At 37.9% G+C, this 12,792-nt stretch overlaps 1 protein-coding gene across 3 annotated transcripts in view; it reads right to left on the bottom strand.

Moving 5' to 3' along the window:
* UGGT2 (UDP-glucose glycoprotein glucosyltransferase 2) overlaps window positions 1–12,792 on the bottom strand; it is a 282,351-nt gene that overhangs the window by 145,664 nt on the left and 123,895 nt on the right. For 2 of the 3 annotated variants that reach the window (XM_066236801.1, XM_066236802.1), the window contains exons 17-20: window positions 12,526–12,690; window positions 12,055–12,178; window positions 11,860–11,958; window positions 9,247–9,341 (exon numbers count right to left, since the gene is read on the bottom strand). In XM_066236801.1, the coding sequence (XP_066092898.1) occupies window positions 9,247–9,341; window positions 11,860–11,958; window positions 12,055–12,178; window positions 12,526–12,690 (483 nt within the window). The remainder of the gene's footprint in view (window positions 1–9,246; window positions 9,342–11,859; window positions 11,959–12,054; window positions 12,179–12,525; window positions 12,691–12,792) is intronic. The other variant, XM_066236804.1, reaches the window with a different exon arrangement.

Below are 12,792 nucleotides of genomic sequence, written 5' to 3'. Positions count from 1 at the left end.
TCTGAAGGTGTTTTAGGCTGCCTGCGCGCGCCCCTCCCCCAACGCTTGATTGTTAGCTTGAATGGCTGGGTGAGGGGCCCCGCCCACGGAGAGAATCTCCCAAGCCTCTCCTGCTCGCCCCGCCGCTGGCGGCTGGACCGCACCAGGCGCAGGATAATGGAGCCCCCTGGGTGTGCGGGCCAGTAGGGCTCCCTGGGCGCGTGGAATGCCAAGGCACGCACGCGAATGTGGCGCTCCGGGCACCGGTGGCCGGCGACCCCCACTCGCAGTGTGCGGGCCGCTGGGAACGTCAGCAGTGCTCAACCGGACCGGGCACGCGCGCGTGTGCGCGCGTGCGGCGGGTCGTGGCGGCCGCTCGCGGTGCCGGTGGCGGTTCTCGGGGGTTCTCGGGGGTTCGCGGCAGCTCGCGGTCGGCGGCTCGCGGTTCCCAAGTATATGGGCTGACTTACCGCAGGTGCACTCCCTGGCGGCTTGAATGAGCGTCGCTGTGGTAGCTTCCTCCACACCCTCGTCTCTCAGATTCAAGTGATAACAGTCCTTTTGCTTTCAGTTTGTGTGGAACTCCGGAATGCTCCGAGGATAAATTTTTCTGTTTCTAGTTGATAAATTTGTTGTGATTTAGGGGAGAGCTGTCGGACGCGCTGCTCACGGCGCCATTTCCGTGACGTCACTCCTGTATTATTTTTTTAATATGTTGTTGTATTCGGTTTGCCAGTATTTTGTTTAGTATTTTAGCATCTGTATTCATTAGAGATATTGGTCTGTAGTTTTCTTTCTTTGTGCCATCCTTGCCAGGTTTTGGTATGAGGGTTATGTTAGCCTCATAAAATGTGTTTGGAAGTATTGCTTCTTCTTCAATTTTTTGGAAGACTTTGAGTAGAATAGGAACCAAATCTTCTTTGAATGTTTGATAGAATTCACTAGTATAACCGTTTGGGCCTGGACTTTTATTTTTGGGGAGATTTTTAATAGTTTTTTCTATTTCCTCCCTGCTGATTGGTCTGTTTAGGCTTTCTGCTTCTTCATGACTCAGTCTAGGAAGGTTGTATTGTTCTAGGAATTTATCCATTTCTTCTAGATTGTTGTATTTGGTGGCATATAATTTTTCATAGTATTTTACAATAATTCTTTGTATATCTATGATGTCTGTGGTGATCTCTCCTCTTTCATTTTGGATTTTATTTATTTGAGTCCTGTGTCTTTTTTCCTTGGTAAGTCTTGCCAAGGGTTTGTCAATTTTGTTTTCTTTTCAAAGAACCAGCTCCTTGTTTTATTGATTTTTTCTGTAGTTTTTCTGTTCTCTATTTCATTTATTTCTGCTCTGATTTTTATTATCTCCTTTCTTTGGCTGGTTTTGGGTTGTCTTTGTTCTTCTTTTTCTAGTTCCTTAAGGTGTGAAGTTAAGTGGTTTACTTCGGCTCTCTCTTGTTTGTTCATATAGGCCTGAAGTGATATGAACTTTCCTCTTATTACTGCTTTTGCTGCATCCCAGAGATTCTGATATGTCGTATTTTCATTTTCATTTGTCTGTATATATCTTTTGATCTCTGCGCTTATTTCTTCTTTGACCCATTCATTTTTTAGAAGTATGTTGTTTAGTTTCCACATTTTTGTGGGTTTTTCCCCCTCTTTTTTGCAGTTGAATTCTAGTTTCAAGGCTTTATGATCAGAAAATATGCTTGGTACAATTTCAATTTTTCTAAATTTGCTGATATTGTCTTTGTGGCCCAACATATGGTCAATTCTTGAGAATGTTCCATGTACACTAGAGAAAGATGTATACTCTGTCGCTTTGGGATGAAGTGTCCTGTAGATGTCTATCATATCCAGGTGTTCTAGTATTTCGTTTAAGGCCACTATATCTTTATTGATTCTCTGTTTGGATGACCGATCTAGAGCCGTCAGCGGTGTATTGAGGTCTCCAAGTATGATTGTATTTTTGTTAGTTTTTGTTTTAAGGTCAATAAGTAGCTGTCTTATATATTTTGGTGCTCCTTGGTTTGGTGCATATATATTAAGGATTGTTATGTCTTCTTGATTCAACTTCCCCTTAATCATTATGAAATGACCATTTTTGTCTCTGAGTACTTTTTCTGTCTTGTAGTCAGCATTATTAGATATGAGTATTGCTACGCCTGCTTTTTTTTGGGTGTTGTTTGCTTGGAGTATTGTTTTCCAGCCTTTCCTTTGAATTTGTTTTTATCCTTGTTGCTTAGATGTGTTTCTTGTAGGCAGCATATAGTTGGATTTTCTTTTTTAATCCATTCTGCTACTCTGTGTCTTTTTATTGGTAAGTTTAATCCATTTACATTTAGTGTAATTATTGACACTTGTGGGTTCCCTACTGCCATTTTATAAATTGCTGTTAGTTTTGTATCTAGTTTGATTCTTCTCTTTTGTTTTTCTATCATTTGTTTTTGTTTGTTTGTGTTCCATACTTCTTTCCTCTGTTGCTACCTTTTTTAAGTCAAGTGTTTTTGTGGTGGTTTTTTTAAGGGTGGTTACCATTAAGTAATGAAAAGGGTACCTACCATATTCATTGTAGTACCCTATCTTATAAGTATTTCTGCACTTCATCATCCTTTGCTACTGTTAATCTCCATCCTCTCCCCCCTTTTTTTCCTTTGTTGTCACAGTTTAAGTTTGGTTTTATTGTGTTCTTGGTGGAGCTGTTACTTGTGGTGTTGTTTTCCTTTGTTCTTTGAATCTGGTTGGAAAACCCCCTTTAGTATTTCCTGGAGTGGGGGCTTTCTGTTGATAAATTCTCTCATCTTTTCTGTATTTGTGAATGTTTTTATATCTCCTTCATACTTGAAGGATAGCTTTGATGGGTATAGTATTCTTGGCTGAAAGTTCCTCTCTTTCAGGGCTTTAAATATTGGGGTCCACTCTCTTCTAGCTTGTAGAGTTTCTGCTGAGAAATCTGATGATAATCTAATAGGCCTTCCTTTATATGTTGTACTCTTCTTTTCCCTGGCTGCCTTGAGAATTTTTTCTTTGTCATTGGTTTGTGTCATCTTTATTATGATGTGCCTTGGAGTGGGTTTGTTGGGGTTAAGAAAACTTGGTGTTCTGTTTGCTTCTTGAATTTGAGGTTTTAGTTCCTTCCACAGGCTTGGGAAGTTCTCGTCTATTATTTGTTTGAGTATATTCTCCATTCCATTTTCTTTCTCTTCTCCCTCTGATATACCTATTATTCTTATGTTATTCTTTCTGATGGAGTCAGACAATTCCTGTAGGGCTTTCTCGTTTTTTATTATTTTTGAGTCTCTTTCTTCTTCTCTCTGTTGTGCCTCAAGTTGTTTGTCTTCTATTTCACTAATCCTATCTTCAATCTGGGCTGTTCTGTTAGCTAAGCTTGTTACCTCGTTTTTCAGCTCGTGAATTGAGTTTTTCATTTCTGTTTGATTTGTTTTTATAGTTTCAATTTCCTTGGTAATATATTCTTTCTGTTCATTGAGTTGTTTTCTGATCTCCCTATATTGCCTTTCTGTGTTTTCTTGTATCTCTCTGAGTATTTTTAAGATTTCTATTTTAAATTCTCTGTCATTTAGCTCCAAGGCTTCCAATATGTTAAGTCTTTTCTCCATAGATTTTTCCACATCTATTTGTGTTACCTCTCTTTCTTTTGTATCCATAATATTCGATTTCCTCTTTCTTATCGGCATCTGAGGGTGGTCTTATTGATAGCACTAATTAGAATTAATAAAGAGTAAAAAGTAAAAAAAAAAAAAAAAAAAAAAAGGTAAAACACCCCACAAAAAAAAACAGTAATAATTTATTATTTCCCCCTTTTTTTCTCTCTTCTCTTTCCCTCCTCTCCCCTCCTCAGGGAAATATCGTGCCTATAATGGAGGGCCTGATTTGGGGTGAAGAGTTCAAGGGGCAAAAAAAAGGGAGTAGGGACCTACTAAATGCAAAAACAAAAAGGAAGAAAATCTTAGACAAGCATAAGATGATTTGCTTGTAAGTGATGGTCAACTAAGAGATATAATGAGAGGGATAAGAGGGAACCAGAAAAAAGGACCAAAAAAGAATAATAAAGAAGAAAAAATAAAAATAATAAGTAAAAATCTGTTGTATTAAGTGGAGCGAAGACTAAATACAATGGAGACCTTGGGTTGGGAGGACCCAAAATGCCACAAAAATAAACAAACAAGAAAAAAAAATAAAAACAAAAGCAGAAAAGAGAAATAAAGCCAAAAAAATAGCCTTGAGTCCCAAATTAACTAATTTTGGTCGTGATTAAGGATTATATAGGAGGAAAGTAAAATGAGAAAAGAAAAAACGAATAGAAAGGAAAAAATAAGAAAAAGAGAAAAACGAAGGAAGAAATAAAATAGGAAGAGAAAAAAACAAAATAAAGCAAGACAAAAAAAAACAAACAAAAGAAGAGAGAGTGAGAGTTAAGTGTTTTGGAGTATAACCTTAAAGGAGGGTGAGGATGAAGAAGAAAAATAAAATGCAACACTCATGGGTAGTGTAGTTCAAGAAAGGGGAAGCATAAGATGGGCAGAGAATAGAAGGACCGAGGTGGAGGAAATAAAGGCAAAAAGATAGAAGAAACAAACAACAACAACAACAAAAAAAAAATTAGTGGATCAAGTTGTAAAGTCTGTGGGTTTTTCTTGATTTTGAGAGGTTAACTTCTTCCTTTTTCTTTTCTCTCCCTCTTCCTGGTCGGTGACTCTGTACCCCAGGCTCTGCCCCTGTGTCACACTTAGGTAGGGATTTGCAGTTGATGGGATTCTATGGCAATGTCATATAATTGGCTTTAGTCTTGCTGGAAGTAAAGGCTTGTTGGCGTTTGCAGAGTCCAAAGATGAGAGAGTTTGCTTTCCTGGATTCTCTCTCCTAGTCCCCCCTTTCTGAATTAGTAGCCTGGTGATCCAGCTATAAGGCTGCAACTGCTTCTGCCTGGGGAGTAAGAGGCTCAAAGAGCTGGGAAATCCCCACTCTATCCCCACTCAGTGCAAGGCTTTGGGAAAGGCTCTGACAGTCAGGGCCTCCAGTGTAATCAGGCGGGGGGTGGGAGTCAATTGTTGTCAAGGTGACTGTACAGCGCCTATCATTTAGTTGGACCTCTCAACCCAGGCTTTCCACACTTTGTAGCCTGTTTTTGCAGGGAAGAAGAGGCACTAGTCTCTGCTTGCGACTAGTGTAGTATAGACCTTATTATCTGCCAAGTCCTTCTTGTTAGCGTTTATCCCTGAATATGGAGGCTCTATCAATCAGAAGTTGCCCCCGCCCCTTTAGCGAGAGGCACTAAAAAATATCACGCCTCTTGTCTTGGATCGCTGAACTGAGAGAGATCTTATCAATTAGAACCGAGGGTGTGCAGATTTCATGGGTTAAGCTAATTTCAGTGATTGGGACGCAGCTGTGCTTACAAAGGTATTTTAGGCTGCCTGCGCGCGCCCCTCCCCAACGCTTGATTGTTAGCTTGAATGGCTGGGTGAGGTGCCCCGCCCACAGAGAGAATCTCCCAAGCCTCTCCCGCTCGCCCCGCCGCTGGCGGCTGGACCGCACCAGGCGCAGGATAATGGAGCCCCCTGGGTGTGCGGGCCAGCAGGGCGCCCTGGGCGCGTGGAATGCCCAAGGCACGCGCGCGAATGTGGCGCTCTGGGCACCGGTGGCCGGCGACCCCCACTCGCAGTGTGCGGGCCGCTGGGAACGTCAGCGGTGCTCAACCGGACCGGGCGCGCCCGCGGCTGCTCGCGGCGGCTCGCGGCTCGTGGCGGCCGCTCGCAGCGCTGGCTCGCGGGGGCTCGCGGGGGCCCGTGGTGGCGGCTCGTGTCGGCCGCTCGCGGAGGCCGGCGGTTCCCAAGTATATGGGCTGACTCACCAACAGGCGCACTTCCTTGCGGTTTGAAAGAACGTCCCTGTGGTAGATTCCTCCACACCCTCGTCTCTCAGATTCAAGTGATAACAGTCCTTTCGCTTTCAGTTTGTGTGGAACTCCGGAATGCTCCGAGGATAAATTTTTCTGTTTCTAGTTGATAAATTTGTTGTGATTTAGGGGAGAGCTGTCGGACGCGCTGCTCACGGCGCCATTTCCGTGACGTCACTCCTCAAGTTTTTTATTTTTTAATTAAGTGAGAGGCAGGGAGGCAGAGAGACAGACTCCAGCATGTGCCCAACTGGGATTCACCCAGCAAGCCCTGTCTGGGGCTGATGCTCTACCATCTGGGGCCTCTGCTCTGTTGCTCAGCAACAGGGCTATTTTTGAGCTTGAGGTGAGGCCATGGAGGTATCCTCAGTGCCCGGGGCCAACTTGCTTGAACCATTTGAGCCATGGCTGCAGGAGAGGGGGGGGGAGAGAGAGAGAGAGAGAGAGAGAGACATAGAGAGAAGAGGTGGAGGAGCAGATGATCGCTTCTCCTGTGTGCCCTGACTGGGTATCAAACCAGGACTTCTACATGCCAGGTCAACACTCTACCACTGAGCCAACTGGCCAGGGCCTTCAAGTTTTAATGTCATTCAAATTTTCATTCATTTCAAAATTACTTTAAAATATGTATTTTTGTACCAACAAGTTACACAGAAACATTCCTGCATTTTCAAATGTACAGAGATATTCTAGTTTTTTTCCATTATAGATTTCTAACTTAATTGTACTGTGGTCAGAGAATACAGCTTGTATGATTTTGATTCTTGAAAAGTTAACAAGACTCACTGTATAGCCCAGCATTGATAATTATTATTTAAAGGTTACACTTGTACTTTCCAAGAACATATACTAGGCATTTTGCAGTTTTCCCTCATATCCATTAGGTCAAATTTGATGACCTTGTTATTCAAATCTTCTATACATCTCTGTTGATTTTTTGTGTACTTGTTCTACTTGATACTGAGAGAGGTGTGTTAATATTTCAGACTATGAGTCGTGTTTTGTACATTCTTCACTGAAGTTTTGTCATATATTCTGTATTATATACTTCGATGCTATTCTCTGAGGTAAATTATGCTAAAATGCTTTTCCTACAGGAGAAAATGTAGAAAACACAGATTACACCCTGGCTACTAAAATAGCCTGGAAGCAATGACATCCTACTAACAATGAGCACTTTTAGTGCCCAGATCTGGTTTTCTAACTATCATTTTCCACCAAAAGAAGTTAGAAGTCTTTGAACAAACAGTCAATTATGTATCTAAAACAGAATATAAGGTGAGAAAGGGACATATTTTCTATCAGAAAGCTATAAAGTACTCAGGAAAAGGATACAGATGTCAGCTTGAAGGGTTCATTAGCCAAGATGGGGCACTGTGAACATCTAAAGAGTAACCATATAACTGATAGAAGACACTGACACCAAAAAAAAATCCATGAACCTAAAGGTACTTGAAAATAAAAAACAAAAAAATGTGTATTCTTCTATCAACAGAGGTGACTTCTACACCATCTCTCTTGTCTGAAAATTAGTAACAAAATATAAAGAATAAAGAATTTCATCTGGACTGTTAGGAATAATTTTATCTTTCATCCTCAGTTGATAAGAAAAAAAATCTCTTTTGTTTTCAGAAGAATAACAGCTAGTAAATAAAGAATAGTATCTCCTTTGCAACTAAAGGTAACTGATTTAGGCAAGTATCATCAACAGATCCTAAATGCATCATGTATAAGGTTGTGTGCAAAAGGATATTGATACAGCATCAAAATATTGTTAGGTAGTTCAATTCCTATTTGAAAAAGGCAAAACATATATTTACAGTAGAGATATGACAACCACCACTTTATGCTTTAAATATACAGTGAGACAGACAACCTAATGTTTCATGTGCTTCACCAACAAGAAGACCATAGGGAGAGCTCAATATATACAACAGACTGCTGTATATACATAGCATGAAGAATACAACATCACCCATGAAGTCTTCTTGCCAAAACATGGCTAAACTAAATCTAAGCTTTAGATATAATTTCTAGTATGGAGAAAATATGAGGTCTAGAAGAACAAGTTAAAAATACTATAAGTAAAATAATCAGTAAAAATACTACAAGTAAAAAAATTCAGAATATGAAAATTTTCTACAAAGCAAATAGCGTGGTCTCTAAAAAATCAATGAAAAAAATGTGAATGGGGTTATTCTATAATAAAAGAAACTAATGAAACATTGATGAAATGTACTGTGGAAAAACTGTTTGGATCATGGTTTGGAAAAATAAAAGACATCGTTGTGGGAATATTTGGAAAAATTTTAATACAAACTTAGTGTTAATAATTTCATTAGTTTGCAGTTTTGTATAAGAATATCCTTACTCTTGGGAAATTAATGTTAAAAGTACTATGAGTTACATACTGATTTCTACAACTTACTTTAAAATGATGTAGACCAATCCCCCACCCTCAACACAAAATTAAATAAAACAAATACAGCAAGATATTAACAATGATAGAACCTAGGTGTTAGGTATACAAGTATTTTTATATTAGTCTTTCAAATTTCATGTAGCAATGAAAAGGAAACAGGACCTCCAAAACACTGACTCAGGAAGCCATAGGCAAAGCTCAAGTAAGATAAAGGTAGCAATTAAGAACAAACTGAATGAAAAAAAAAAAAGAACAAACTGAATGAATTAAAAGAGATTCAACATATAATACTTAAAAGAATAAAGATAACTGATATCATAGAAAATTCAATAAATATACTAGATCAAGAGTCAGCAAAGTACAGCCTGTTAGCAAATTCCATCTGGGGTCTGTTTTTATATGATTCTCTAGGCATTCAACCTCCCAAAATGTTGGGCGCCCCCCACAAAAAAAGAAATGGCAGAGCAGCCAGAAGTTTGACAGAGAGCATCAGTTTGATTTTCCATCATTCTGAGGAAAGCCAGCTGTCAGTTTGTGAGAACGGACTCTTAAGCAATACTCAAAAGAAGTTGATGTGGCAATAGGATAAAGCATTCTGTTCACAGCCAGTGAAAAACTGGCCTCTTGCTAACAGCCATGAAAGCGAGCCATCTGAGCTGACCCTACAACTGCGGTAAAGCCTTCAGGTCCCAGCCAAAATTCTGACTGCGACCTCACGAGAATCCCCAAGCCACAATCACTCAGCTAAGTCTCTCCTGAATTCTTAAACTCCAGAAACTGTTAGATAATAAAAGTGTTTACTTTTTTTAAGCCACTAAATTGTAGGGTAATTTGTTATACAGCAATAAATTTACACTTAGCTACTACAAAACAATTTCATACAACATTTTGGTTTATGTTTCTTAGCTGTTTTTACCTAGGCGGACTTACTCACCATGTGCTTTAAAGCATTCAAAAGCAGTTTTCTCCCAGATGGTTTGTCAAAATCAGCAATAATCCAGAGAGTAACTGAAGAAATTACGTCTTCATCTGGAAATTTCATATGGTTTAGTTAAACTAATTCTTTTAAAAATCAAACCAAAAGCAGAGAACCAGTTAACAAAATATAAAAAAAATTAAAATTAAATCTTTCTGAAAATAAGCAAATATTAAAATTATACGTACACTGACATACTTATAAAAATGCTAGAAATGTAATTCATCATATAAGCTCTATATAAATTCAAATTTCAAAAAGAAATAGTCCCGAGGGGACACATCTGTGAGATACTTCCCTGAGCAGAGAAAACTACATTATGCAATCATGGTTTCAATACTGGCAAGCAAAACTGCCTTCTAGCTAAATTGTAAAAAAAAAAAAAAAAAATTAAACCTATATTTATACCCCCATATAAACACAAAACCAGATACAATAAAGCTTATTAGTAGATACTAAAACCAGCAATATTTTATTTGCTTATGATTCATTTAATTCAAATTGGCTATTAACTTGGTCTCTAACTCATATGTTCTAGTGCCATCAACATGAGTACAATTCTATTTCTGAATATTTGAAAATTTGGATGTCAGAGAAAGAAATAATTTTTAATTTTTAAAAAGTATATATTTTATTTGGTCCTAGCCAGTTGGCTCAGTGGTAGAGCATCAGCCCAGCATGTGGAGGTCCCGGGTTCGATTCCCAGCTAGGGCACACAGGAGAAGTGTCCACCTGCTTCTCTACCCCTCCCCCTCTCACTTCTCTCTCTCTCTCTCTCTCTAATCTCTCTCTCTCTTCTCCTCCCCTCCTGCAGACATGGCTCAATGGAGCAAGTTGGCCCTGGGTACTGAGGATGGCTTCATGGCCTCCACTTCAGGCGCTAAAAAAAATGGCTCCAGTTGCAATGGAGCAAGGGCCCCAGATGGACAGAGCATCACCCCCTGGTGGATCCCTGTGGGGGCACATGCAGAAGTCTCTGCCTCCCCTCCTCTCACTAAAAATATTTTTAAAAAATTTATTGGTTGATTTTAGAGAGAGGTTGGGGAGAGGAGAGGAGTAAGAGGCATCAAATTTGCTTCTCATACATGCTTTGACCTAGCAAGCCAGGGTTTCACACTGGTGACCTCAGCATTTTAGGTCAATGCTCTATCTACCGCACCACCACAGGTCAGGCAATTTTTAATTCTAATGTCATAGTTAAATGCATTTATTTCATCCAGCCTCAGCATATAATATCTGAAATATTTGTCTGGTTATCAATAAAACCTATATAAAAATTATTCTTTTAGATCACATGACCCATTTAAAACAACTGTAAAAGATTTGCTCTACCAAATAGCACATTCTTTTCAAAGAATAAAGATAAAGAATTTTGATGCCTTCTTAATGCCAGACCTTTTACCATAATGGAATTGAGTAATATTTCAAAAGTGATAAGTAAATTTCTCACAATTCTTTATTTCTTAAAACATTTACATGAATGCAAAAAGAGAAAAATAGGTGTTTCTCAGTTAAAGTATTCTTTTAAACAGCAAAAGATTTAACCAGAGGGCATTAATTTTAGACTAACTTATTCTGATGCCCTGAAGCAAGTTCTGAAATACAACCCAGAACTTGATAAATGCTTATTCTATCTTTTATGCCATATTTCTGTCTCCCTTTCTCTTCACTTTTATATATTCAAGACCTTAGCCTGCCAGAAAGTGGAACTTTTATTTTACATTTTATTATTTTTAGATTATGTACACAGATCACTTCCTAACCATAAAATCATAGATCAGTTAGAAAGTAATTCTAGGGCCATCTGGTCCAAAGTTGGGTTCACTCTACAGCATTCTTAAAAACTAGTCATATAGCCTCTGCTTAAATCTCTGATATAAAAATTTACCCCTTAATATTATACATAGCTCATTCCATCTAAAATCACCCTCATTGTTAGAAAGTTATTGCTTTATATACTAAGCCTTCTTTTATGTATTGGCTCTGGTTTTTCTCCCTATAGAAAAGCAGTTCATATAAAACAAAGAAAAACAAAAACTCTTTTATCTTCATCTATCTGAATAAATCACTGTACCCTAAAAAAATCTGTGGCCCCAGTGCAGACTTTCCTGTCTACGCTAAATTCTAATCTCCAAATACGTCCCATCCTGGTCTCACCTCTTTTGGTTTGACTCCCAACCTAAGCAAAATGTCCACATGTTGTTTAATGAGAGTTCAGAACTATTCTCCTCTGATCTGGGAATTATAGTTTTATTCATGCATCATAAGATAGCAGTTTATAGTCTTGAAAGAGTTTTGTTGCTTTTGAAAAAGGTGACAATGGTACAGCTTGCATTTAAAAAAGGCAAAAAACCCAGTATGAATCCCTCTGCATTTATAATTAGCTAGGACAAAAGCCATCCTTTTTTCAGCACAATCTCTATATCCTGAAAAATTACAAGCTCTCAAATTGAAAATCAGGTCTCTATTCAAATACAAACATTTAAAAATGTATTATGCAAACACTTTATAAAAATTACAAGTTTTTGCTACTTTAGGAATAAATTCAGGAAAATAAAATATGCTCATTACCTTCTTGGGTTAAATAATACATGTTCTCTGCAATTACAGCACTCTTATCTTGTGAATCCAAGAAAAAGAAAGTCGAGAAATCTTCAACATCTGCAGTTACTAAAAATTTTCATATTAAATAATAAATAATGAATTAATAAAACATTCCCAAATCAATAAGCACTTGTAGAAAAGTATATGGGAAAATTATTTTACCTGATGTAGGTATTAAATTAAGGTACTGCCATTTAGTGTACAAAATCAAAGGATTTATATGGGATACAACATTATTTTTATCCATAAGGAAATCAATTGCATTTGTTTGATCATTTAATGTGCCCTAAAATAACAAAAACATAATTTAGGTAATATAAGCAATTTATATGCATATGTTTTAAAGTTATGCAGAGATTATATTTATAGGCTACTTAATCTAAAATAAATTAATAAATAATATGTAATTTAGGATTCTCATAATAAATTTTCATGTAATACTTTGAATCTTCTTTCCAGTTAAACCATTTTTATATGTAATTATGCACAAAGCTAATTAATTACACTTTAAAAATCACTACTACAATGATCAGTATGGAAAATTTCACAAATTACTCTTGCTATTAACAGATTTCTTAATATAAAAATAATTTTAAATATTCATCATTTATTTTCTCATAAATGTTTACCTACCATAAAAAATTCCCTTTGTAAATATATAGTCATATTCATCATTTTTCGCAGAAGGGCTGTTTCTAGCTCTTGAATATCTAACTTCTCATGGTTAAAGGATTCACCATTATAAAGAGCTTGAGGCAAAGGACCCAGGCCAGTCATCTTATAGAAGCTTGCTCCTGCCTATTCAGTTCAAAAATATCAAAATCAAACAGAATATGGTTGTACAAAAAAGACATATGCATGAAAAAGAAGGGATACTGCCACATTTTTATATACCAGAGA

Source organism: Saccopteryx bilineata, chromosome 6 (genome assembly GCF_036850765.1).
Source record: "Saccopteryx bilineata isolate mSacBil1 chromosome 6, mSacBil1_pri_phased_curated, whole genome shotgun sequence".
NCBI lineage: Eukaryota > Metazoa > Chordata > Mammalia > Chiroptera > Emballonuridae > Saccopteryx > Saccopteryx bilineata.
Note: the sequence above shows the minus strand (reverse complement) of the source record. Positions and strands in the feature narration are given on the sequence as shown.